Here is a 27,673-nt window from a genome sequence, read left to right as displayed (position 1 = left end):
ATGTACTGTATGATGTCTGTTTTTCATAATTTACATTAATCATGGAATGACCCCTTTAATTCCAACCGATATTGTGAATATAAATACATTTTCTGTTAATTGTCCACCTTTTAACAGTGGATGGAGCTCCATCCACTCTTATGTTTCTTCCGCCAACGGCTGCCGCTGATTAGTGGGGGTGACAGGCGTCAGAATTCCACCGATCTGATATTGATGACTTATGCTGAGAATAAGCCTTCAGTATCTAAAAGGCAGACAACCCCTTTAAAGGCTGCAGACATCTCTGACAGTGAAAAATCCATTTTTACATGTCAGTGGCTACCTTGTGCTCAAACATTTGCACTAAGTTTCAGGATGCAATCTTCACTTGAATGGGCTAAGCTGCGCCCAGGCCACGTGACCGGGAACGCTGCGGCGCTCACAGGAGCATGCTGGGCCTTCTCAAACAGCTGATCGGCCGGGTCCCCACGATCAGATGCTGATGACCTAACCAGAGGATAGGTCATTAGTTACAAATGGTCGAATAACTTCTTTAAATTTTAGAGAAGAGAAGTTAGAAAGTTTCTAAGATTCCTACGATTCAGACTTCACCAAAATGGACACTTATAACGTGATGATCCGAGATCGAAAAAGAGTCAAGCGGTAGAGGTCCAGCAGCTAAATTCCCACCTAATTATGAGAAGTGTATATGAGTCTGGAGCAGTGGTTGTGCCTATCCCCTCAAATCAATGGGATTTTATCCAGTGGTTCCTTTGGCTGAGAACACATCCAGACTTTTAAGACTTGTTATTTTCTAAGTAAAAAAAATCCAATGGCATTCCACAATTTACATGAAAGATTTCCAGTAAAAACTTGTAAATCAGTGAAGTACATTCCTCTAATATGAGTTAATATATCTAAGGCTTAACAGGCTTGTTCCACGATTAAATATGACCGCTCTCTGTTAGATGAAGCAAAACATTACATTTCACATGGGATAAATAAAAAATGCTTCTATCTTGATACTGCTGTTCCATACTTATAGTACACCGTGGCATTCTTTTGAGTCCCTTTTAGACATCCAACAGAAAAAGACGCTTTTATTGCACCGGTTATTAATAACTGGTCTCCACAATAGCTGGAATCAGAATAGCTGTGTACAAGAGCATCTAGGGCAGTGATGGCGAACCTTTTAGAGGCCGAGTGCCCAAACTGCAACGCAAAACCCACTTATTTATCGCAAAGTGCCAACACGGCAATTTAACCTGAATACTACAGTCCAATACAATGTATCTTCCGTGTACATTATCATTTAGCTATAATAGCTGCCTACATTCAGTGCGCTGCCTGTGCTGTTCATAGTGCGCCCTGCGCTGATGAATGGCAGGAAAAGTCTAAGGCATATTGGTATATGCCTCAAAATCTTTCCAGGGCCCGAAGTGCCCACTCTGGCACCCGTGCCATAGGTTCGCCACCACTGATCTAGGTGGTGGGACTGACCCTGTGTGACCAATGGGACGGGACACCAGGGAGCTATGTAACAAAAATTTAGTAAATATATTAAGACCCTGGAGCATTTTTTGTTTTTTATTAAAAAATTATGCTTGCCATCAGTAGACAACATAAATGTAATATTTATTTGCGAGACAACCCTTTTAAAGGGGCTGTCCGGGAATACCTATCTTTTAATTGATCAGCACATTCATAGAAATAAAGTGGTGGCACTTACCAACTATGGAACTTTCAGCACTCTATTGGTACTGGATGACGGAGAACAGTCAGGCCACGGCCATTTCATACTCCATCGTGCCAGTACAACGCCAGTAGCCTTACTGTTCGCCTGCATTGACATTAATGGAAGTAATAAAGTGCTGAATGTTTTCCAGTTGGTGAGTGCCGCCATGTGCTGATTTTTGATTAACTGTATAGACTGACCACTACCTTACATTGAGAGTCCGGACTGCCACTCCAGTGGATAGCTTGAACTCACGAGGCAGTGCCAACTACTTGTTCTGCTTTTTGATTAACTTTTAACTGATGCCTGCAGCCTGCCTCCACTAATGAAAGATTCATACTTAGCTGCTCGCTGCCGCTCTGGTCCTGCACGCTGGTGTCCCGTAGGTCCGTCTTCCAGTCCTCAGCTTGTTTACTTCCCTTCAGGCATGGTCACCTTCAATGCAACCATAAACTGGCTTCAGTGGTGACGTGTCTCCTGTGGACATGTCACAGTTGAATTCAGTCATTTGCTGAAGAAGAGCAGGTGGTCAAGCCCAGGAGGAAGTAAACAAACCAGGGACCAGAAGATGGACACACAGGAGCCAGCGTGCAGGATCAGAGCGGCGTAGAGCTGCAGGGCTCACGGAGGGGTTGGCCATCTTTCTGGTTACTGTTGACCAATGTGTTTGTAAGACGAATATATTGGCACTCACTAATATAGCCTTTGGTAAAATTCGGCACCATTTTCTATATTTCATAAGGTATGCCACCTTGTGTTCCAAGTCTTTTGTGCTGTGTAGACAGGTCTTGTCCATAAAATGGCTGCTGATGGAGGGTCATCTGACCAAGCAAATCACCTCCAGGTGATGCCTCCTCCGTTCAAATACACTGAACCGGTCATGGGAGTTTAGTGCAGATACGGTGTGTTAGAATGCAGGAGACATCACATGGAGGTGATCTGCCTGGTCACATGACTCTCCATCAGCGGCCATTTTGTGGACAGCACAAAAGACTGGGCAAACAAGGGGCATACCTTATGAAATATAGAAAATGGTGCAGAATTTCAACAATGGTTATATTAGTAAGTGCAATCTAGCCATCTTATATACACATTTGCCAGATGTAGCCAGAGAGTGACCAACCCCTTTAAGCATTCCCGGCCAACCGCTTTAAAGGAAACATATATGGGTTTTATTGCATTTATCCTTCAAACTTACCCACAAAATAAGATGGCCACTTTCATCTAGTGATGCAACTTGAAATGACAAACCTGACATTTCTGCAAAGAATTAATAACATAATCACAGAAGTCAAATGTAAGAATACTGTATACCACACAATGACAACGATTTCCACATTGTATTGATTGTGTCAGAGCAAACGATATAAGGATGGGGAAAATGTCTAAAGAGAACTATGCAACTGTCTCTTATATGTCCAGCTAACCTGGCCATACACAAGTACCACCTTTCCTGGGTCCTAACAACTGTTAACATGAAAAAATCTGTCAAAACTGTATCTGCTGCAATCTAAACTTCAGATTAAGAATGGAGCATTTACCAGCGACAGAGTTATACGAGAGCACCCGCAGATGATCCTGTGCATGGTTGTATATGAATGACTATAACCAGCCTTACGGGTCACTGACATCTATGAAGTAATGAAGAGCCAGAGCATGCAGATGCTTTTGGCAATAGATGTTAAGGAAGGATGAAGAAACGGATGAATAAATACGGCCTCTCCCCTTTGATCAGAGATCAGAGAGAGGTATGCGAGCATGCATCCCACTCACAGAATGGGGAGGATATGTCAGAACCAGAGCCCAGCTGTTAAAGGGAGTCTTTAGTAGAACACAGATGCAGGATAGTAAAAAGGAAAAGTTTCCACATTAATATTCAACTTGCACAATGCCAGTAAACCCCCACTCCCATTTCAGCAGGGTTCCAGGCTAAAAAATAAAAAAATAAATCACTTGGGCACCTTTGGTTCCTAAGTCTAAAAATGTAGGAGCCAAATTATACATTTTGGTTGTCAAATTAAAAATCAACATTATTAATCAATTGTGGAAGGAAAGATACAAATGGCTACCTACAGCAGCCACTAGAGGGAGCACAGCTGTTTACTGCATACAGTCATATACTGAGCTCAATAATAACACAGTGAGCTCCCTCTAGTGGTGGCTGCAGGCAGGCAAAACATCATGTTTTAATTCTGTGTCCATGCAGCTGGGACCCAGACTATATATCATTTGGCATTTTGAAGCAACCTACTAAGCAGTCATCTGGAGCTCTGTTCACAGCAGTGCATCTACTTGCTACTACGGTAGATCTACATTAATTTTCCGTTGGTTGTACAGCGCCAACCTCTTCAGTACAGGGATATTAGAACTGCAGTCTGACATTACTGTAATTTCTCTTTGTATGTACTGAATACAAAGGTGTTCTAAGAATAGTTATTTTTAAGACGTATGTGCAAGCTACCGGATGTATGGCCCCACAACAGGTTAAACTAAGGCTATAAAAGTAATATTTTTACCAAGTACCTGCTAGCACGCCACCTTAAAGATAAATGGCACGCCATTCTCCTGCTATATTTTCTAGCATGAATTGTGTGTAATTTTAAAACGTGCCACTGGAATGTGTGGGCTGACTTTAAAGGTCAAACTTCAATCTGGCGTTCACCCACCACTACAACAGGTGTTTAACGCTCCCATCCCAGAAATTCACAATTTGTACACATATCTTCACCTGATGGCTAAGAGCTAACAAAGTACAAGTGAAACATGTAATGGCTGAGCAGCAAGTCCATGCATAGACATAATCACATAGATGAATGTATGGTGTGAAGAGGAGAGCAAGTGAGATCTAGGTAAGGCCTCATGCACATGACCGGTTTTTTTTGCGGTCCGCAAAAACGGGTTCAGTTTTTCCGTGATGCGTGTCCATTTTTTCTTCGGTGGGTCTTCCTTGATTTTTGGAGGATCCACGGACATGAAGGAAAAAGTCGTTTTGGTGTCCGCCTGGCCGTGCGGAGCCAAACTGATCCGTCCTGACTTACAATGCAAGTCAATGGGGACGGATCCGTTTGACGTTGACACAATATGGTGCAATTGCAAACTGATCCGTCCCCCATTGACTTTCAATGTAAAGTCAGGAGTCCCTATTACACTATCGGATCGGAGTTTTCTCCAATCCGATGGTATATTTTAACTTGAAGCGTCCCCATCACCATGGGAACGCCTCTATGTTAGAATATACGATCGGATTTGAGTTATATCGTGAAAACTCATATCCGATGGTATATTCTAACACAGAGGCGTTCCCATAGTGATGGGGACGCCTCAAGTTAGAATAAACTACGAACTGTGTACATGACTGCCCCCTGCTGCATGGCAGCACCCGATCTCTTACAGGGGGCTGTGATCCGCACAATTAACCCCTCAGGTGCCGCACCCGAGGGGTTAATTGTGCGTATCATAGCCCCCTGTAAAAGATCAGGTGCTGCCAGGCAGGAGGGGGCAGACCCCCTCCCTCCCCTGTATTTAACCTTATTGGTGGCCAGTGCGGCCCCCCCTCCCTCCCCTGTATTACTGTACATTCATTGGTGGCCAGTGGGCCCCCCTCCCTCCCCTGTATTACTGTACATTCATTGGTGGCCAGTGGGCCCCCCCTCCCTTCCCTGTATTACTGTACATTCATTGGTGGCCAGTGCGGCCCCCCCTCCCTCCCCTGTATTACTGTACATTCATTGGTGGCCAGTGGGCCCCCCCTTCCTCCCCCTCCTAATTAAAATCCCCCCCCCCCCCCCATCATTGGTGGCAGCGGAGAGTTCCGATCGGAGTCCCAGTTTAATCGCTGCGGCTCCGATCGGTAACCATGGCAACCAGGACGCTACTGCAGTCCTGGTTGCCATGGTTACTTAGCAATTTTTAGAAGCATTATACTTACCTGCGATGTCTGTGACCGGCCGCTCCTCCTACTGGTAAGTGAAAGGTCTGTGCGGCGCATTGCTTATAGCACAGACCTGTCACTTACCAGTAGGAGGAGCGCCCGGTCGGTCACAGACTTCGCAGCTCGCAGGTAAGTATAATGCTTCTAAAAATTGCTAAGCGTCTCCACTGCCACCAATGATGGGGGGGGGGGGGGGATTTTAATTAGGAGGGGGAGGGAGGGGGGGCCGCACTGGCCACCAATGAATGTACAGTAATACAGGGGAGGGAGGGGGGCCCACTGGCCACCAATGAATGTACAGTAATACAGGGGAGGGAGGGGGGGCCCACTGGCCACCAATGAATGTACAGTAATACAGGGGAGGGAGGGGGGGGCACACTGGCCACCAATGAATGTACAGTAATACAGGGGAGGGAGGGGGGGGGGCACACTGGCCACCAATGAATTTAAAACTGGGGAGGGAGGGGGGTGTGCCCCCTCCTGCCTGGCAGCACCTGATCTCTTACAGGGGGCTATGATACGCACAATTAACCCCTCAGGTTCGACACCTGAGAGATTAATTGTGCGGATCACAGCCCCCTGTAAGAGATCGGGTGCTGCCAGGCAGCAGGGGGCAGTCATGTACAAAGTTCTTAGTATATTCTAACTTGAAGCGTCCCCATCACCATGGGAACGCCTCTGTGTTAGAATATACTGTCTACGGCCACGGATCACGGACGCGGATGCCAATCTTGTGTGCATCCGTGTTTTTTCACGGACCCATTGACTTGAATGGGTCCGTGAACCGTTGTCCGTCAAAAAAATAGGACAGGTCATATTTTTTGACGGACAGGAAACACGGATCACGGCCGCGGATGAACAACGGTGCATTTTCCGAGTTTTCAACGGACCCATTGAAAGTCAATGGGTCCGGAGAAAATCACGGAAAACGGAACAACGGCCACGGATGCACACAACGGTCGTGTGCATGAGGCCTATGGCTGAGTTCACACTTCAGTTATTTGCTCAGTTATTTCCATCAGTGATTGTGAGCCAAAACCAGTAAAGATCTGCACCTTTTATGTTTTTGACCAGCACCTGATTTTGACTTACAATAAGGGTCCATTCACACGTCCGCACTTTGGGTCTGGATCCATTCCGCAATTATGCGGAATGGGTGCGGACCCATTCATTTTCAATAGGGACGGAAAAAATGCGGACAGCACACAGTGTGCTGGCCGCATCCGCATTTCCGGTCCGCGGCCCCAAACTTCCCCAGCTGCGGACAAGAATAGGCATTTCTATTGCAGATCCGCAATTTGCGTGAGAATGGACCCTGACGAAAAAGGAGATTTTTGTAATCCTTACCAGTAAAATCTCTTTTTTGCTCTTCATTGGGGGACACAGGAACCGTGGGCATAGCTATGTCCTCTAGGAGGCGTTGACACTAGTAAAAGCTGTTAGCTCCTCCCCTGGCAGCTATAGAGCTTCAGTTTGTGTACAAGCAGTAGGAGAAGCAAGCCAACCAAAGAAAAACACGTGGAACACCAACCATGTCAACGGACCCAACGGGGTGGGTTCTAACCAGCAACAGCCACAACTGTGGCCGGACAACAATACTGGGTGGGTGCTGTGTCCCCCAATGAAGAGCGAGAAAGAGATTTTACTGGTAAGTTATACAAAAATCTCCTTTTCTCGCCCATATTCATTGGGGGACACAGGAACCGTGGCACGTCCAAAAGCAGTCCACAGGGAGGGAAAAAAACATAGACCCATGAAAGCAAACGTCCCTGCAGGCATCTAAGAACTGTCGCCTGCAAGACCATGCAGCCCAAAGCAGCAAGTATGCACCTGGTAATTTTTTGTGAACATGTGTAAGGAGGACAGTAGCCGCCTTACACAACTGTGCAGCCGAAGCGCGATTCCTCCGAGCCCAAGAAAATGCCCACCGCTGTGGTGGAGTGAGCCGTGACACCTAAGGGCGGAACCCTGCTCCGGGCGTGGTATGCTTCAGCACTTGCAGACCGAATCCAACGTGCAATCGCCACCTTGGAGGCCGCCAATCCCTAGCGAGGACCCTCCGGAAGACAAAAAGAGGTTCTGTACGCCGGAATGGACTGGAGGCAGCCGATAATGATTAGAGCTCTGACAAAGTCCAATAATGTAACTCCCTTCCGAAGGGTGTGAAGGAGAGGGACAGTGAAGGAAGGACAATTTCTTCATTGATATGGAAGTCAGAGACCATTTTCGGGAGAAGAAGGAATGGGCCGGAGGACTGCCTTATCCTTGTGAAGAACCAGGAAGGGGATTTTGCAATAGAGCACCCCCAACTTAGACACCCGTCTAATGGATGCGATAGCCACAAGAAAAACTACCTTCTAGGACAGGAGCCGGAGTGAGAACTTCTGCAAGGGCTCAAAGGCAGAAGACTGAAATAAGCGAAGGCACCTAGAGCCGTGGCGCAGTTGAATTGCAGCATTCGAAGATGTTTTAGATATTTCCCCGCTAGTGGATCCCTTGTGGAAGGGGGTAATGCAACAGGAAGCACGGTGATGTGCAACACTCCGCCTATGGAAGGATAGTGCGACAGTCGGACCAAATCCAATGGTGGTGCAATTACCCTACCTATGGAAGGTGGAATGCATACGGCAAGTACTTAAGCCAGTGGTAGGGAAAATACTACACCTATGAAGTGGGTTAATGCCCACGGCGAAAACTAGTGCATGTGGCGAGTCCTGTACTCCGTGGGAGTGCAATTAATGCACCTAAGTAAGGGGGTAATGCATACAGCACATATTGTAGCCAATGATAATGTCATCGCACCACCTAAGGAGATGGAGATGCAATTCTGCCACCTACAGAAGGGGGAAAATATACGTCCGGCACTGAAACCAGTGTTACTATACTTAGTCCACCTGTGGCAGGGGACAATGTATAAGGCAAGTACTGTATCTCGAAGTAGTGCAATTACTCTGCCTATGGAAGGGCGACAAGTACTGCTGGCCACCGTAGACGTAATCTTGGAAGATTGCTTCGGATTCATGTCAGGGTCTGAATCAGCGATTCTTCCCCCCCCTTGGACGGACCCTCTCCTGAGAGGGTGTGTCTGAGTGTGACCCAGGGAGGAAGGGTGGGGTTGGGAGGAGAAAAGATGTGCTGTGGTCCGCTCACGCGTAGGTCTACCCCTCAGAATCTCGTCCCTGGCAGTTGCGGACTGCGCAAATGGGGACTTATCAACCAAACTACCCAGGGGGTGGAATGGGAACTTCTAGAGGTCTCTCCACCGGAGGGTGGATGGCACAGGTGGAGAATTATCAACCAAGCGACCCCAGAGGGTGGATTGGGAAGTTCCAGCGGTCCCCCACTGGATTGCGCAGGTGGGGAATTATCAACCAAACGACCCAGGGGGGTGGATTGGGAATGTCAGAGGTCCCATATTGAATGCGCTGGTGGAGAATTATCAACCAAATGACCCAGGAGGGTGGATTGGGAATGTCAGCGGTCCTTTATTGAATGCGCTGGTGGAGAATTATCAACCAAACGACCCAGGAGGGTGGATTGGGAATTCCAGAGGTTCTCCACTGTATAGCGGAGGTGGAGAATTATCAAACGGCCCCAGAGGACGGATTGGAATCCTGCAGTGGTTCTTCACTGAATTGCGCAGGTGGAAATGATCAACCAAACGACCCAGAGGGTGGATTGGGAATACTTCAGCTGTCCACCACGGGATTTGCGAAGGTGGAGAATTATCAAACAAACGGCCCTGGAGGGCGGATTGGGAATTATGAGACGTCCTCCATATCTGAGATATGACACGGGCCCAGTGTGATACCAACAGACAGGGTGGTCCTGCGGTAGTGAGGGCAGAGGAGGGGGACCCGTATGGCGCACATTTTTTATTTATTTTTTAACTAAGACGCCGGCCTCAAGCGCACAAGAGGCAGGAAAGGGTTACAATTTTCCACATTACTAAACTTGCACTAGGAGTAGATCCCCAGATATGCCGGCCTAAGAGGTGGCTGGGCAGAAAGGGTTAAGGCCATTTGAGGACCGGGGGCGGAGCTCAGCATGTTTTTGGGGGAGGGGGAAGTAGGGCAGGAAGAATTTGCGCCAGAGTGCGCCCCCCCGGGAACGAAGTTTGCACCCGCCCGGCAACGGACAGGGGCACACCCCGCGGGCCGGGCCAAACAACATCGTGGCCGGAACACCTTTGCGGTGCCGGCCGAACGCATGGCAGTAAACCCCCTCCGGAGCGGCGCGCCCGGCGTCCGCTCCCGAAAGGGGTAGCAATGTGGTAGGTGCCGGTCAGGAAGATTCCTGTTGGGGAGCGGGAGCCTCCTGCGCTCCCCTCTCTGCATGTGCGCTCCGGACAGCGGTCATTAACCCCCTATGTCCAGTTGTCCCGGCTTGGAGGATAACAAGAGGGGGAGTGAAGGGAATGACATCAAGGGTGCTGATGGCTTCAGGGGTGCTGGGAATGGCTTCAAGGGTGCTGGGCTACGCTGAAGCCCTGTGCTGTTGAAGACTATTGCCTTCAAGAGGGAGGAAGGGAGAGCCCAAACGACCCAGGAGGGTTAACATACTTACCTAGTCCCCTGTACTCACCTCATCCTCTTCTCTTCCCTGCCGCCATCTTCACCCTTCCTCTTCTCCAGCAGGGTCACCCCTTCAGCTACTGGCACCATAGTGGCAGGACGCTGGAAAAGGGGCTTGGATGGGTGACCCTTCTGCTGGCGGGATGCAGGGGAGCGAGGCTGCCCTGGTCCACCTTGTCTTCTTGTGTGGGGAGCGAGGCTGCCCTGGTCCACCTTGTCTTCTTGTGGGGGAGAAGGCAGCGTGGCGAACCAACGCTGGCGTGCTCCCCCGGGAGAACAGGGAGGCTAGGCGACCACTGTTTCCCATAAGAAACTAAAATAAAAAATCTTTAGGAGCTACCCTGCAGAACAGGGAGGTCTTGCCTCCTATTGACACTAGAAGAAACTGAAGCTCTCTCTCCAGGCTGGAGGGGGTATAGCTGTCAGGGGAGGAGCTAACAGCTTTTACTAGTGTCAACGCCTCCTAGAGGACATAGCTATACCCATGGTCTCTGTGTCCCCCAATGAATATGGGCGAGAGATAACTGATCAAATAACTGAATTGTGAACTTGGCCAACACTAGAGACAGAGTCTGAAATAGAAACATAAAATGTGTCGGCAGATAAGAACCATTTGGCCCATCTAGTCTGCCCAATATACTGAATACTATGAATAGCCCCTGGTCCTATCTTATATGAAGGATGGCCTTATGCCTATCCCATGCATGCTTAAACTCCTTCACTGTATTTGCAGCTACCACTTCTGCAGGAAGGGTATTCCCTGCATCCACTACTCTCTCAGTAAAGTAATACTTCCTGATATTACTTTAAAACCTTTGCCCCTCTAATTTAAAACTATGTCCTCTTGTAGCAGTTTTTCTTCTGTTTAATATTCTCTCCTCTTTTACATTGTTGATTCCCTTTATGTATTTAAAAGTTTCTATCATATCCCCTCTGTCTCGTCTTTCTTCGAAGCTACACATGTTAAGGTCCTTTAACCTTTCCTGGTAAGTTTTATCCAGCAATCCATGTACCGGTTTAGTAGCCCTTCTCTGAACTCTCTCCAAAGTATCAATATTCTTCTGGAGATTTGGTCTCCAGTACTGCGCACAATACTCCAAATTACGTCTCACTAGTGCTCTGTAGAGCGGCATGAGCACCTCCCTCTTTCTACTGGAAATGCCTCTCCCTATACACCCAAGCATTCTGCTAGCATTTCCTGCTGCTCTATGACATTGTCTGCCTACCTTTAAGTCTTCTGAAATAATGACCCCTAAATCCCTTTCCTCAGATACTGAGGTTAGGACAGTATCACTGATTTTTTTATTCTGCTCTTGGGTTTTTACGCCCCAGGTGCATTATCTTGCACTTATCAACATTAAATTTTAGTTGCCAGATTTTTGACCATTCCTCTAGTTTTCCTAAATCCTTTTCCATTTGGTGTATCCCTCCAGGAACATCAACCCTGTTACAAATCTTTGTGTCATCAGCAAAAAGACACACCTTACCATCAAGGCCTTCTGCAATTTTGCTGATAAAGATATTAAACAATATGGGTCCCAGAACAGATCCCTGAGGTACCCCACTGGTAAAAAGACCATGGTCTGAATATACTCCATTGACTACAACCCTCTGTTGCCTGTCCCTCAGCCACTGTCTAATCCATTCAACAATATGGGAGTCCAAGCACAAAGACTGCAATTTATTGATAAGCCTTCTACGTGGGACAGTATCAAAAGCCTTACTAAAGTCCAGATAAGCGATGTCTACTGCACCTCCGCCATCTATTATTTTAGTCACCCAATCAAAAAAAATCTATAAGATTAGTTTGACATGATCTCCCTGAAGTAAACCCATGCTGTTTTTCATCTTTCAATCCATGGGATTTTAGATGTTCCACAATCCTCTCCTTAAGTATGGGTTCCATTAATTTCCACACTATTGATGTCAGGCTTACTGGCCTATAGTTGCCCGATTTCTCCCTACTATCTTTCTTGTGAATGGGCACAACATTTGCTAATTTCCAATCTTCTGGGACAACTCTAAATAAATCTGTTAATGGTTTTGCTAGTTCACTGCTAATCTCTTTTAATAACTTTGGGTGTATCCCATCAGGCCCCTGTGACTTATCTGTATTAATTTTAGACAGCTGACTTAGAACCTCTTCCTCTGTAAAGACACATGCATCAAAAGATTCATTAGTCTTCTTTCCTAACTAAGGTCCTTTTCCTTCATTTTCCTTTGTAAAAACTGAACAGAAGTATTCATTGAGGCAGTCAGCTAGTTCTTTATCTTCTTCTATATACCTTCCTTCTTTTGCTTTTAATTTGGTAATTCCTTGTTTTAGTTTCCTTTTTTCATTTATGTATCTGAAGAATGTCTTATCGACTTTTTTAACTGATAATTTCTCTTCTGCCTGTGCTTTAGAAGCTCTTATAACTTTGCTTGGCCTCTCTCTGCCTAATCTTATAAATTTCCCTGTCATGCTCGTTTTTGTTTTTTTTATAATTACTAAATGCTATCTTTTTGTTTTTAATGATTTTTGTCCACAGTGGTCTCTTCCTTTTTTTGCTTTTACTGACAAGCCTAATGCAATTATCTGTTGCCTTCAATAGTGTCACTTTTAAGTAGTCCCATTTCTCCTGGACTCCATTGAAACTGTTCCAATCTGATAGGGACTTGTATACTAATCTAATTTTAGAAAAGTCTGTTTTTCTAAAATATAAAACTTTTGTGTGACTCAGTCACTGTACTTATAGTAAACCACACTGACTGGTGATCACTAGATCCCAAGCTTTCCCCTACAGTAATATCAGATACCAAATTCTGATTTGTAAAAACTAAATCTAAAATGGCCTCCTTCCGGGTTGGCTCCTCAACTACTTGCTGTAGATGTGTGATTACAAGCTGTGTACTGTTCTGTGGAATATGCTGGTGCTTTATAAGCAATAGGAAAATAATGAAAAGATACAATAAAAACACATAATATATACAGTGACGTGCAAAAGTCTGAGCACCCCTGCTCAAAATTACTGTAAACAGTTAAGCAATTTGAAAATGAAATGATCTCCAAAAAGCATAAATTTAAAAGGGTTTTCCGATATGTCTTTTACTGATGACCTATCCCCTGGATAGGTCATCAGTATCTGATCGGTGGGGGTCTGACACCTAGGACCCCCGCCGATCAGCTGTTTAAGAAGGCAGCAGCCCTCCTGTGGACACCATGGCCTTCTCTCTGCTTTTCCTAGGTCAGGTGATGAAATGTTCATGGATCACGTGGCCTAAGAGCAGCTGCAATCCTGAGGACAGGTCATCAGCAATAAAAAAAAAACTCAGAAAACCCTATTAAATATTAAACAGACTTTTCAACATTTTAAGCAAGAGCAGTGTATTATTTTGGTTTTGTACAATTTTAGAGTGAAAAAAAGGAAAGAAGTACCTTGGAAAAGTATGGGAACAGAAGAAGGTTTGAGCGCTCAGATAATTTTGGTCTCAGACCTTCAAAAGCGTGTGAGGGTTAAGACCATCATCGCTAGGAAAGGCCAAATGATGCAAACTTCAAAGCTTTATAAATGCCCAGACTCCTCTAACCTTGTCCCAAAATACACCAGCCATGGGTTCTTCTAAGCCATGGACGCTCAACCAGCGGCCCTCCAGCTGTTGCAAAACTACAATTCCCAGCATGCCCTAATAGCTATAAGCTATCCAGGCATGCTGGGAGATGTCGTTTTGCAACAGCTGGAGGGCTGCAGGTTGGGCATGCCTGTTCTAAGCAGTTGCCTAACACTCTGAAAATGAAAATGGTTGAGGCCCACAAAGCAGAAGATAGCAAAGCGTTTCCAGGTTGCCATTCCCTCAGTTTGAAATGTAAGAAATGGCAGTTGACAGGCACAGTGCAGGTCAAGAAATGGTCTGGATGACCAGGAAAAATTTCAGAGACAGCTGCTCGTAGAATTGGTAGAAAAGCGAATCAGAATACCTGCTTGACTGCAAAAGATCTCCAGGAAGATTTAAAAGATTTAGTTGTGGTACATTGCTCTACTGTTTGGCACAACACACCTGCACAAATGGCCTTCATGGAAGTGTCATGAAAAGAAAACCTCTCCTGTCTCCTTTTGAAAATGTAAAAGATGAAAACAAAAATAGTTTTTTCTTAAAATACAAAGGGAATGTGTCATCTTTAACTTTATGCCTGTTTGAAGATCATTTCATGTTGCTTAACTGTTCACAGTAACAATAATTTTGACCAGGGGTGCCCAAACTTTTGTATGTCCCGGTATATACACACACAAACGCAAATATCACCCCGAGTGAAATGGCTCTATTAAAAAATGTAATGGTACGTGTTGTATCAAAATGGCAGATAATTTCACATATCAAGCAATAGGAAGCCATATTTTTACAGTAGTGGAAACCCTAAACTGCATGGTATCCAGACCATTCATGATAATAAAAATAATTAAAAAAATAAAATCAGCACAATTTGTTTTTACGATCGTAAAATCGCAGAGTTGACTGTACCTTCAGAGGACGACAGAGAAGAAATTCCATGGTCCTTTGTCTCTAAACTTGGGACTGGTTCTACGGCCTTTACTGGGTGTGTGTGACTCACTTCAGTAAATATGGCATCTGCAATTCACACAAATATATGTATAAGCAACAGACAATACTAATGTACTGAACAACAAACTAATGACAGGACATAACATGTAGGCCCACTGCACGTTGCAGCATAGCAGGCTTGAGGGGAAGGCCCCATCTTTACAGGTATCAAAATCATCAAGGTAGATTTTCTTTCTTGCTAAGCAGCTGTTTGGTGTGATGAAAGCCAACCAACAGTAACATTACATACTGCATCACCAAGAGAACTGTGAGAAATTTATCAAAACAGGTGCAAGAAAAATGTCCTATTGCAATCAGATTGTATCTTCCACTTAAAGGGGTTGTCCCATCTTGCAAAGTTGGTTTCATTTTGTTCCTTTTAGATTAATAATAAGCTTACCATATGTATGTTCTTTTCGATATGGCCTCCTTCTTTCCCTATTCCTAATTCTTCTTTCCCTTTGTTTATTGCTCGTTGCCAGGGGTTACGGTCACCGCAGCAGTACTGCAATGGTGGCAATGCTTGCGCAGAGTATTCCTTTCCTTGAGCTGTGCTATGGTGGCAGGGACCACGTTCATATTCCCGCATATGCGCCATCTCCTATCCCGGCCTCCTCTCTGCTGCTCCATAGAAACCAATTAGACAGCTTCTGGGCATCTTTGAAGCAGCCTAGCGGTTTTGAAGACCCTGTTGGAGTCCTGCGCTGGTGACCCTGATAATAGAAACAGCTAGTAGCTATATCGGGAGCGTGCCCGTACCGGCAAGCACTGGAATGACATCAACAGGGCGCCAGTTGCCTGTACTATCACTCAAATCGTTGGTAACAGCCTCCAGAAGATTTAGGAAGCAAGGTGCTGCGGTGGAGAAAGGTTAGTGAACAGAGCAGATGGGACATAATGATGACAGCTGTAATCTGACTGATTCTTACGGCAACTACTTCCCACTTGATACACGTGGCCCTTCATTACAACATTTTAAAACAAAAAGAATATGTAAATCTGCATCTATGTGAACAAACACGGTAAATAAACGTGATTCTTTATATTCATTCATTTAAGTGTTGTTTTCTCATCCGTATCATTGGGGGACACAGGCATTGACCATGGGTATAGCTGTTGCCGCTAGGAGGCGGACACTAAGCATAAGAAAGTGTAAGCTCCTCCCCTTCAGCTATACCATTCCTACAGGGACCAAGCTAATCAGTTTTTAGCTTAGTGTCTGTAGGAGGCAGACCTCCCTGTGTTGCAAGTCAGCGTTTAGTTTTTTTTGGGGGGTTTTTCTAGCGGGAGTTTCAGGCAGTCCTAAAAACTGCCTGCACTCCCAGCCAGGAGACCAGGGGGTCCCCCAAGCCCCCTGCTCCTTCCCGTTCTTCAGAAGCAAAGGAGAACCAGAGGTTCCTACAAAACCTCTGTTACCCGCCAGCGTTCGGATCACCATGGCCGTCCACCTCCAGTCCCCTCGGTTTCGGTGTAGCGTCCCTCCCCAAGGGGCCGCACACCGAAGGTAGTGATCCGGCTGGAGTCAGGGGGGCAGAAGACGCCAGAAAAAAAAACCCGAAGGAATTGGCCCCAAAGTTCTCCCCCCTTCTAGTATCCTCCCCTCCTTAAGTTTCCAGGTCCCCATGTGGCTGGGCCCCTCCAGGAGTTTTCTACTGAGAGGAAAGGGGGGGGGCGTCGGAGAGTCACACTGTAATATGTGGTGTGTACCGCTGTCCTCGGGGGCGTCCGTTTTCCATTGTAGCACTTCCCTTAGCGAGCTAAGCACGTGGGCTCAATTCAGGGGTCGGCAGGGCCATGGTTAATTGAGGCCCCGGCTTTTGTGCGGCCTGCTCCTGCAAGGCCCCCCGCAGCTTATTTTTCCCCGGCCAGCGTCTTGATTCAGCCAGGGATGCCGGCAGGTGTTCCGGCGGGGGGATTAGAGTCAGAGGTCTGGCACTGAGGGCCGGTGTTATTTTGGGGGCGGGGCCTGTGGTTTCCTCGCTCGCATGCCGGCAGCTGAGCAGAGGGAGAGTGGGCTCCTCCCACTTCCAGGATTTAAAGCACCTGGCGGGATGCTGACGAGCTGGTCTTGCTGCTTGGAGGGACACAGGCTGGGTAAGTGCTTTTTGTCCCTTCTTACAGAGCCTAACCTTCCCCTCTTCCACATTTTGGTGGCAGGGTTGTCATTATGTCTGAGCCCAGGCCCCAAGTCCCGAAGCAGGCGGTCCCTTTAGGTGCGTCATTTTGCCTGTGCATCGTGTCGTGCAAAATTTCTATCCCCTCAGTCAAACTCCCTCTGCTTAGCATGTGCTGTTCCACCATCAAGTGGCTTCACTTTCGGCAGTTCTGACTTTTCTGAAGGGGGTGGCGCATGCTGCTCCCCCTTTCGTCCTCCGTTGGAGCATTGGGATCTTAATCTAGTGCCAATGCTCTCCAGTCTTCTCCGTTTGAGTCCTTGTAGCAGGTGTCGCTTCGCCTACTGTCTTACAAGGTGGCGTTTTTGGTGGCAATCAAGTCCATCCGGAGGGTGTCTGAACTCGCGGCTCTTTCATGTCAATTGCCTTTCCTGATCCTGCATCAGGATAAGGTGGTCCTTCGCCCTGTGCAGTACTTCCTGCCGAAGGTGGTGTCGGCATTCCATCTAAATGAGGAGATTATTCTCCATTAATTTTTTTTAATTTTTTTTTGTGGTATCAATGTTTTTTTTTTCCATTTAAAACTTTTTTATTTTCAATTATGTATAACAACAATAGGGTACTTTGACCCTTAAATATTACAACATTGGTGTATGCAGATCCCTACAAGTTTGATACAAATGGGGTACATCTCAACAATTCGAAAAAAGGTAATAGTTACATTTCAGTAGTTTATTTCTTACATCTCTTTAACATTGTTATTATTATCACATGCTAGAGGGTTGCAGTAGCAGTCTACCCAAGCGCTCCTTCATCTGTTCCACCAAATACCACTCCGTCAAGGAAAATGGTCGCATAATATAATCTATTTCCCCATCTGACATGTATGTAGCAATAAAGGCTTTCCATTTCTGAAAAAATCCTTGCGTGTGCCTATCCTTGGAACTCATTATGTCTAATCTTTCCATGTGGAAAACTTTTTTTCAACTGCTCCAGTATGTTTTGTATTGTTGGTACATCTTTCCATTCATTTTTTCTGGGCCCGTCTCATCCTCGGGAGCAGTCGCTTCGAGTCTATCTGTCCCAGAAGGCATCTTTCCGGTGGACGGATTCCCTGTTCGTGATTCCAGAGGGGCTGAGACGAGGGCTGGTGGCGTCGAAGACTTCCATTTCCCGATAGATTCGTTTGGCCATTGTGGAAGCTTACCGTGTTAATGGCTGGGCCCCATCCTTCCGGGTGACTGCTTATTCGGCTCGGGGCAGTAGGAGCCTCGTGGGCAGTGCATCACGGGGCTTCGGCCCTTCAGGTGTGCAAGGCGGCTACTCGGTCGTTGTTGCACACTTTTTCCAAGTTTTATAGAGTGCACACCTTTGCGTCAGCTGACTCTTCTCTGGGGCGTAGAGTTTTGCAGACGGCGGTTCTCTGATTGACGGGAGGGTTGCTTGTTATGCCCACCCTTGGGGACTGCTCTGTAACGTCCCATGGTCAAGCCTGTGTCCCCCAATGATACGGATGAGAAAAAGGAGATTTTTTGTGAAACTCACCTGGGGGGACACAGACCATGGGTATAGCTTAGAGGTATTAGTAGGAGGGACACTATGCAAATACAAAAGAGCTCCTCCTCCTCGGGCTATACCCCCCGACTCCACCAGGAAAAGCTCAGGCGTTGCAAAGCAGTAGGAGAAGGAGACAAGAAAAAATAACGGAAGCCATCGGACCAAGCCTAAAAGGTCCAACCACAAACAAACTTAACTGAAAAACCCCTCCTGCAACAGACAGAATGGGTGGGAGCTGTGTCCCCCAATGGAAAAGTCGAGAAAAAGATTTAACAGGTGAGTTTCACAAAAAATCTCCTTTTCTCGTACTTTTTTCCATTGGGGGACACAGACCATGGGACGTCCTAAAGCAGTCCATGGGGTGGGAAAAAACATCAGCACCGCCAGGAGGAACGTCCAACGGTCAAACAGGAACCACAGCCTGTAAAACCCTGCGGCCAAAGACAGCATCAGCCGAAGCCAGGGATGCAGCTGATAAAACTTTGTAAAGGAACGTAAGGACGACCAGGTAGCCGCCTTACGCAGCTGAGACACAGAGGCACGATTGCGCCTTGCCCAGGAAGCCTCCACCGCCCTAGTGGCGTGAGCGGCAATCCGAGCCGGGGGAACCCTACCACGAGCGCGATAAGCTGCGGCAACAGCTGAGCGGATCCATCCAGTGACCTTGGAGGCCGCCAGACACCTACGAGGTCCCTCGGGAACCACAAAGAGGGAATCAGAACGGCGGACGTAAGCGGTAGCCGTAAGATACACTTCCAAGGCCTGGACGACAGCCAGGGAGTGTAGAGCACGTTCCTTGGAGTTTGCCGGAGAAGGGCAAAAGGAGGGCAGGACAAGATCCTTGCTAAAGGTGGAAAGAAGAGACCACCTTGGGCAAAAAGGAGGGAACCGGACGGAACACCTGAACCGTATCCTGGAGAAAAACCAGAAAGGGGCTCCTGGCGGGAAAGAGCGGCCAGCTCCGACACCCGTCTGATGGGAGATGTGGCCACAAGGAGGACCACTCTCCATGTGAGAAAGGTCAGGGAGACCTCTATCAGAGGTTCGAAGGGGGCCGTCTGCAGAGCGCGCAGGACCAAATTGAGATCTCAAGGAGGCAAAAGGGGAACATACGGAAATCGAATGTGCCACCCTCTGAAGAAAAAACTTTCACAGGACCCATAAGAGCAAGGGACCCTTGAAAAAGGACGGCAGCACCGAAACCTGACCTTTCAGGGAACTCAGCGACAGTCCCATCTCAAGTCCGGACTGAAGAGAAGACAGCACCATCGGGATGGAAAAGCAAAGGGGAGGGAACCCCGAGTTCTCACAAAAAGTCATGAAGGCCTACTAGGTACAATAGTAATCCGGGAGGAAGCCGGCTTCCCCTGATCATGATTCAAACCACCGAATCAGAGAATCCCCTCTTTTTCAGGATGGCAGTTTCAACAGCCACGCCGTTAAACGAAGAGACCGTAGATTCCGGAGGAAGAGAGGACCCCGAGACAGTAGAACCTCTCAGTCGGGAAGAATGGTCCCCAGATAGGGGACGTATCAGATATTAAACTGATAAGAACAGATACTAAGCTTGATCTTAGCTAAAAGGCCGAGAAGCAATGCCATGGGGCATCCGCCAGCATCCGAGCCACGTCCGAGTACCATGCGCGGTTAGGCCAATCTGGGGCGATAACGGTCGGAATCCCTTCCACCGCAATCTTGCGTAGACCCCTCGACAGAAGAGAAGCGGAAGGAAGACATAGAGGAGGCTGAAGACTTGCCACAGAGACACCAGCGCATCCACCCCATACGCCTTCGGACCTCGGGCGCGAGCCGGAGAACTGGGAGCTTGTTGTTGAACCTATGACTACATCAGATCCACATCCGGACGGCCCCACCTGTCACGCACGTCATCGCAGACACTCTGATGCAGAGATCCTCGCCTGGATCCACCTTGTTTCGACTTAGAAAGTCCGCAGCCCAGATGCCTATTCCCGGAAGTAATACCGCTGACCACACCGCATCACTGTCCGGCTGCGGTCCCACCTTGATGGCTGAAGGAACTCACTCTCAGCTCAAGGATGTTGATAGGGAAACTATTCCGTCGCCGACCAAACACCCAGGATCGAGTGGGACCGGAGAACGCCGCCCCAGCCAGAGGCAGGCATCAGTGGTCCAGGAAAAGAACGGGAGTAACGATCTTCCCGCCGTCAGGTTCATAGGGAGCCCACAAAAAAAGAGCTTCCTGAACCTGTAGAAAAAAACAGAACGCGCCACCTGCAGATGTAAGCGTACAGACCACGAGAGGTCTCGTCCCAGAGGGAAAGATCTCCTGTCGCGGCAACAGAGTGTGAGAAAAAAACTGGACATATGGTACGGCCTCGGAAGAGGCCACCACAAGACCCAGGACCCGCAGGTACTCCCGAAAGGAGAGACACGGGAAGCGCAGCAGGTGCGACACCGCCATTTGGATCCAGAAGACCTAGTAGTCTGAAAGACAGGGCATCCAAAAATATCCCCAGAAGGAGAGCTTCAGGGACAGGAGGAGACGGATCATGGAAGTCGATCAACCATCCGAGCCGTTTCATTTGAACAGTGATCCGGACGCTGTTCCAGGTAAGGCCGCCAACAAATGTCCTTGGTGCGAAGAGCCAAGAAAGGCGCTAGGATCATGGTAAAGACCCAAGGGGCAGTCGCTAACCCGAAAGGGAGGGCGACAAAAATACATAGAGTCGGCCACCCATGGCAAGCGCAGGAATCGTTGTGAGATTCTGCGATCGGGCCATGCGGACAGGCGTCCTGGAAGTCTACGGACGCGAGGAATTCGCCTGAAGAAAAGAAACAATAACGGAGCGGAGGGATACCAATCGAAACCTCCTTATCTGGAGGAAAAAAGTTAAGCAGCTTCGGAACCAGGGTCGGACGCACCGACCCCTCCTTCCTTGGAATGATGAACAGGTCTGAAAAGAAACCCATGCCTTGTTCCTCTGGAGTAACCGGGGTAATAATCCCCCTGGTCCAGAAGGGAAGAAACTGCCATCCAGAGATCCGAGGCGCGGAACGGATACCCCGGAACGCTGGATGTAAACTCTATCTTGTAACCCGACGTTACAATTCTTAGAGCCCAGGCGTCCTGAACCTGTGGAAATAGCAGGAAGACCGACTGCGCTCTTGGACACCATGACGGCTGGGGCTTGAAGGGGAGGGGTTCCTGCGGGAGTCCTGTAGCCCCCCAGCGGCGGGGCAGCGAAAGGACTGGTACTGGAACCGGAGGACCCGGTTTGAAAGGGACGCTAGGACGTAGGTGTGGAATGTGAGAGTTCTTGCCCCCAGATAGCGGTAGAGAAGAACTCGTCCAGCTGAGCCCTAAAAAACCTGGAACCCTCAAAGGGGAGGTTAGTAAGGGGACACTTGGAGAAGCGTCAGCGTCTCACCCTATCAACCCGACCTCTCTGTGCAGAATGACCGAGAGGGCTGCAATTTGGGCAAAGAGGGAATCAATGTCCATGGAAGCCTCGCAAAGGAATTTCGGAGACTGAGACACCTGGAGAACCAATCCGGTGTGTCAGTAGACGCATCATGTTCCGCCAGGTTCAGGTGGTGGCGTTACAACCACACTTGGGAAGAACACTGGGCTAACGTGCCCGCCAGAGATAAATGGCTCTTGAGAGAGAATCTAGGCGCCTGTCCAGAACATCCTGCAGAGAGGAGCCGGGAAGGACAGGGGAGGCCGTGATCCTGGACACTGGGGAATCCACCCTAGGGGAGAAGACCACCCCTCCACACTGCTCAGTCGTAAAAGGATGATCCTGTCCCAGGTTCTGAGTATGACCGCGGAAATTCCTCATGGATAGGAAAAAAGCGGCAACCTACGGCTTCTTGGACGGAAAAAAGGGGGGAACTCCCGCGTAGAGGAGAATCCCCTTGGAGATTACAGGTGTCACGGACAGCCGCTACTAAGTCCGCCAAACGTGGGGAGCTTAGGCGGAGGGACCCGCTCCATGACCTCGTCCGAGCCGGACAATCCCCCTTCAGACCTGCGCTCCTTAGGGGGGGGGGGGAGAGTCGTCTGTACACACCTCTAGACGAGGGGGAAAAACAGAGTCATCCAAGATGGATGCTACCGCTCACGCTGCCTCTTATTAGTCAGGCGACCTCTGCGGGAACCACTGCGGGGAGACGGAGTGGTAGGGGCCACTGGATTGGCAACTGCCATACGGTCCAAAAAGGACATGGCTGCCTTGGCGACTCAGGCCAAATCAGCGGCCGCGCAGGACCTGGCAGATGCCCAAGCGGGTACCGCCGGCTCCGCTGGGACAGAAATAAACATTTTTCCTCTTTTTTTAAAAAAAAAGGCTGGAAGTGGTTTGAACTCAGAAAGCCTGGACTGGGGCAACAGCCTTATCACTGAGCTACCAGCTTGCCTTAGGAGCTGGGTTGGGCAAGAAGGAGATCCTGTCCAGGGCCAGGGCAGGAGGCACAAACACCAGTGGTCTAACAGGACCCCATTGGAGCCTGAGAAGGTGACTAGGCTTAGGCATCCGGCCGCGTCAGGCCCCGCCCCCCGGCCACGTCAGGCTCCGCCCCCGGCCGCGTCATAGAAGCGCAAAAAAATCGCGTGCTCCACTCCCTGTGCTTCCTGAAAAAATGTCCCCCAAGTGCCGAACACGGCGAAGCGAGGGTTAAGAAGGCACGCACCCCTGCAGTTGCAGCCCAAAAACGAGATTTTTGTATAACTTACCAGTAAAATCTCTTTCTCGCTCTTTCCTTGGGGGACACAGAAGACCTTGGGTATAGCTCATCTCCCTAGGAGGCGTGACACTAAGTGAAGACTGTTAAGCCCCTCCTCCACAGCTATACCCTCAGCCTGGAGAGAGAGACTGCCAGTTGCGTGTCCAAGTAGTGAGAAAAGGCAAAGTCCAAAAAGTGGAACCAACAAGCCAACTACCCAAAGGGTAAAACAAACTCGGAAACAGTCAGAGAAGAACAAAGAATGGGTGGGTGCTGTGTCCCCCAAGGAAAGAGCGAGAAAGAGATTTTACTGGTAAGTTATACAAAAATCTCGTTTTCTCGCCCAGTTTCCTTGGGGGACACAGAAGACCTTGGGACGTTCAAAAGCAGTCCAAAGGGGGAGGGACCACAGCACCAAGGCGAAGCACCCGAAGGCATCAAAAAACCCGCCGCCTGCAGACCAGGCGGCCCAAAACAGCATACGCCGAAGCCCGAGTATGCACCCTGTAGAACTCGGTAAGGTGTGCAAGGAAGACCAGTGACCGCCTTGCACAAATGCATGGCCGAAGCCTAATGCCTCCGGCCCAGGAAAAAACCGACAACTCTGGCCAAATGAATGGTGACACCAAAAGCAGAACCCTGCCCTTGGTGCGGCAACCACAACAAGAGCCACTCTGAGAAAGCGGAGGAAAGCCACCCTGGAGGCCGTCAACCCTTTGCGCGGACCTCCTGGAAACACAAGAGACCGAACGTCGACAAGAGTCGGAGATCTCCAAGTAAAAACTGCAAGGCCCAAACAACGTCCAAATCGGTGAAGTGTCCGTTCCCTGGGGTGGGAAGGGGAGGACGACTGCCTCAATGAAATGAAAGACAAACACCACCTTCAGAAGGAAGGAAGAGACGGAATGGAGAACAGCCCTGTCCTGGGGGAAGACAGAAGGCTCGGAACAAGAAGGGCCGCCACTCAGGCACCCATCAGAGACACGATGGCTACAGAAACCCAACTGTACAGGACAGAAGGAGTAGAGGGAACTTCTGTAACGGCTTCAAGGAAAAATTGGAGCGCCAAGAGCCTAGTATGTAGTTCCCAGGACGGTACCGGAGGACAGTACAAAGGAACCCAAGAGCCGCTCCATGGAAGAAGTTCCTGACAGGCCCAGAGGGTCTGGGAACGCTGAAAGAGGAAGGACAGGAATGACACTTGATACTTCAAGCAACAGAGTCCCAGCCCCAGGTCCAGGCCGGACTGGAGAAAGACAGAACCATGGAGAAAGGCAGAGTGGGGGAACGCCCAACTTCCCACAGAACCCCAGGTAAAGCCCTAAGTCCTACCACAGATCCTGGACGAAAAACTCGGCTAGAAGCGAACACTAGCGAGCCCACTAGAGTCGCCTGGGCAAGCGGGTGAAAACCCAATGATCAGGCGCAGACCAGTAACACGGGTAGAACAGTCGGTAGAACTGGTCCCGTCGGCCCCCGAGCAAGGTTGTCCCGTATCCCCCCAGAGTGGAGAAGCAGAAGGACAAACGGACAGGAACCGAAGGGTCCGCCCAGCAACCGCCAGGACAAGACAGGCTAAAGCCGAAGCCAATGTAGCCACCACAGGAAGACGGACTACAGTTCCGGTGTGGGAGATTTAAAAGACAATCCTGACCAAATGGTAGTCCTCCCAAGTTACCGAGAAGGTGAATCCAAAGCAGAAACATTGCCTAGAATGGAAAAAACGCAATCTGCACCCAGCGGGAGGACAGAAAACGGTAGACCCGGTAACTAGGCACACAGCTAGTACAGCCAGTGTGGACAAGGGAGACTCAAAAGGAACACCAGAACCATCCACATGAACAACCATGCTCTCCCCAGAGGGAAGGGCAGTGAAGGAACAGCCTCTGAAGCGTGGCCGGAACAGACGCCACATCGGAATGATCTGTACCGAGTGGGAGCCAAACAGAGCCGGCGAGAAAAGGCAGGCGAGACAGAGGCCGGTATAACACCCTCCAACCGAAAGGGGGAGTGGGCAACAGAGAGGCCATAGGACAGCTCAAAAGCAGAACACCGCTACACAGAGACGCCCGGTTTACCGCCTCGCAGAAGGCGAATACCCTGAAGAACCCAAGGTGGAGGTCCCCCAGACCTGTATAAGCGAGCACCCAAGAGAAGTTGGGTGACCTTCCCAAGAAGAGCGGCACGAACCTGGTAGCAGATCAGACTGAAGCACCGAGGGCGCCAATCCGGAAAGAATCATACCACACTGCACCCGAAGAGGAGGAAATGGTATTAGGCGAGGGGACCGTAGTCCCGCCAGAGCCAACATAAAATGCGAAGGGCGCTGCAGACAGCGCTCTCGACCATGCGACCACTAGCACAGGGAAACAATGCCGCGGAAGGACAAATGGGCCAACGAAATGAATGAGTACCACCCAGCTCTGTGCAGTAGCGAACAGTAGAGCCCGTCTACTTAAATATAAGGTATTCATTTGTTGTTTATTGGACAACACCTTAGGCTTACACAGATGGACAGAATGATCTCCTTAGAGAATAGTGCAAGGCTTGCGGCAATCATCGTATCCCAAGGGAAAAAGTATGTCGCAGGAGGAAAGGAGGCATACGTACGAGTAGCCCCGTAAGCAGTGAGAAGGCCAACCCACCTACGGGACGAGAAGGAAACAACGCACAAGAACGTCCGCTCACTGCAAAAATATCACTCAGCGAAGAGGGCCAGCCACAGAGTGCCACAGTATCTACGGGAGTGCAAACTGAAAGGAGTTATGCACAAGACTAGTATGGTATGCGATGGAACGCAAACTGACCGCCCCGAAAAAGGGGGGAAATGTACCTGGCAAGCTGCAGTGGGCAAGAATGCAAAGGCCTGCCCCAAAAAGGGGGTGATGCCCAAGGCCGTACCTACGTCAGAGAAGTAGGGCATACCATACTTCGCCCAGAAAGGCGCCATGCACATGGCCACACAGTATCCAGCAGGAACGCAGGAGGTCCACCTAGTGAAAAAGGGGGGCATGCACAGGGCTATCTTAGCATTAAGTGAGTGTGCAACAATTCACCCAACCCGAAATTTTGTGAGAGTGTAACTACTCCGCCAATGAAGGGGAACATGTGCAAGTCCAGTACAGCACATACAAGGACAGCCTTGAATCTTGTGAGCGTGCAAAATTCCACCCATGGAATGAGGGGTGGTCACGCACAAGGCCAGCACCGTATCCAATGGAAGCGCAAGCGTTCCACCCATGTTAGAGGCCATGCTCAAGGCCAGCAACGTATCTGGTGAGAGTGTAGTATGCCGCCCAGAAAAGGAAGGGGGGGGGGGGGGGGGGGTCATGCACATGGCCAGCATCGCATCCAGGGAGAATGCGAGCAGTCGGTGAGAAAGTGTGTATGCCACCGAAGGAGGCATGCCCATGGCCGGCAGCGAATCCAGTGAGAGTGCGTACACCGCCCACAGAAGAGGGGTCATGCATATGGCCGGCCGCGGATCCAGAGAGAGTGCAAGCACCCCGCTATGTATAGGGGTCATGCACATGGCCAACAATGTACCGGCGAGAGAACAACCACCGACCGAGGGAGTGTATGTATGCCGCCACCCGGGAAGGAGGCATGCCCAAGGCCGGCAGTGAATCCAATGAGAGTACATCATACCGCCTATGTAAGGTGGTCATGCACATGGCTGACAGTGAATCCAGTGAGAGTGCCGAATGCCGTCCACAGAAGGGAGTCATGCCTATGGCAGGCAGCGAATCCAGTGAGAGTGCCGTGTTCCACCTATGGAAGGGGGTCGTGCACATGGCCAGCATTGTATCCAGAGAAACTGCAGTAGGCCGCCAATGAAAGGGGGATCATGCACAAGGCCGACCCGCAGTTAGGGAGAGTGCAGTATCCCGCCCAGGAGGGGGGTCCTGCACATGGCAGGCACCATAACTGGAGAGGGTGACGAATGTTGCCTACAGAAAAAGCATGCACTTGACCAGCGCCGTAGCGCGGAGAGGGCAAGAAACCGCCTAGAAGGGGAAAAAAGACCCTGGCAGCGCCGCAGCCGGGGAGCGCGACACCATGCCGCCTATGGAAGGGGGGCATGTATACAGGCAGCACTCTGAGATGAGGCTGCAGCGTCCTGCGCAGCCCACAAGTCATATATATAATAAAAAATTTTTTTTTTTTTTTTTTTAACACACAGCCTCACTGAGGCAGAAAAAAAAATAAAATAAAAGAGGGGCCACCTACAGGGCACAGATCCACCCATACAGGCCCATCGGAAGCCGGCCTGTACCCAAAGGGTTAACAGGGATCCGGCCTGGGGGGCGGCACTGCGATCCTCTGGGGGCGGGGGAACCTCCAGGCGGGAAGAATTCGCGCCTGGAGAAGTTCCAGCCCCCTCCAACAGAGGCCTGAATTTTGCGGCCTAGTAGGCCGTGAAGCTGGGGCCTAAATTTTTAGCGGCGCCCGGCTGACCGGGGCCGCACAGTATTTAAAGTACCGGCCGGCCTAC

The 27,673-nt window shown here is 49.3% G+C and overlaps 1 protein-coding gene and 1 pseudogene across 1 annotated transcript in view; both read right to left on the bottom strand.

Moving 5' to 3' along the window:
- DYNC2I1 (dynein 2 intermediate chain 1) overlaps positions 1 to 27,673 on the bottom strand; it is a 104,115-nt gene that overhangs the window by 9,922 nt on the left and 66,520 nt on the right. The window contains exons 16-17 of the mRNA XM_040434199.1: positions 14,720 to 14,827; positions 2,913 to 2,974 (exon numbers count right to left, since the gene is read on the bottom strand). Coding sequence (XP_040290133.1) covers positions 2,913 to 2,974; positions 14,720 to 14,827 — 170 coding nt within the window. The remainder of the gene's footprint in view (positions 1 to 2,912; positions 2,975 to 14,719; positions 14,828 to 27,673) is intronic.
- Positions 19,954 to 20,068, bottom strand: LOC121002919 (annotated as a pseudogene).

The sequence above is a fragment of the Bufo bufo genome, chromosome 5, assembly GCF_905171765.1.
Source record: "Bufo bufo chromosome 5, aBufBuf1.1, whole genome shotgun sequence".
In the NCBI taxonomy this organism is placed as follows: domain Eukaryota; kingdom Metazoa; phylum Chordata; class Amphibia; order Anura; family Bufonidae; genus Bufo; species Bufo bufo.
This window is presented reverse-complemented; position numbering and strand designations above follow the sequence as displayed.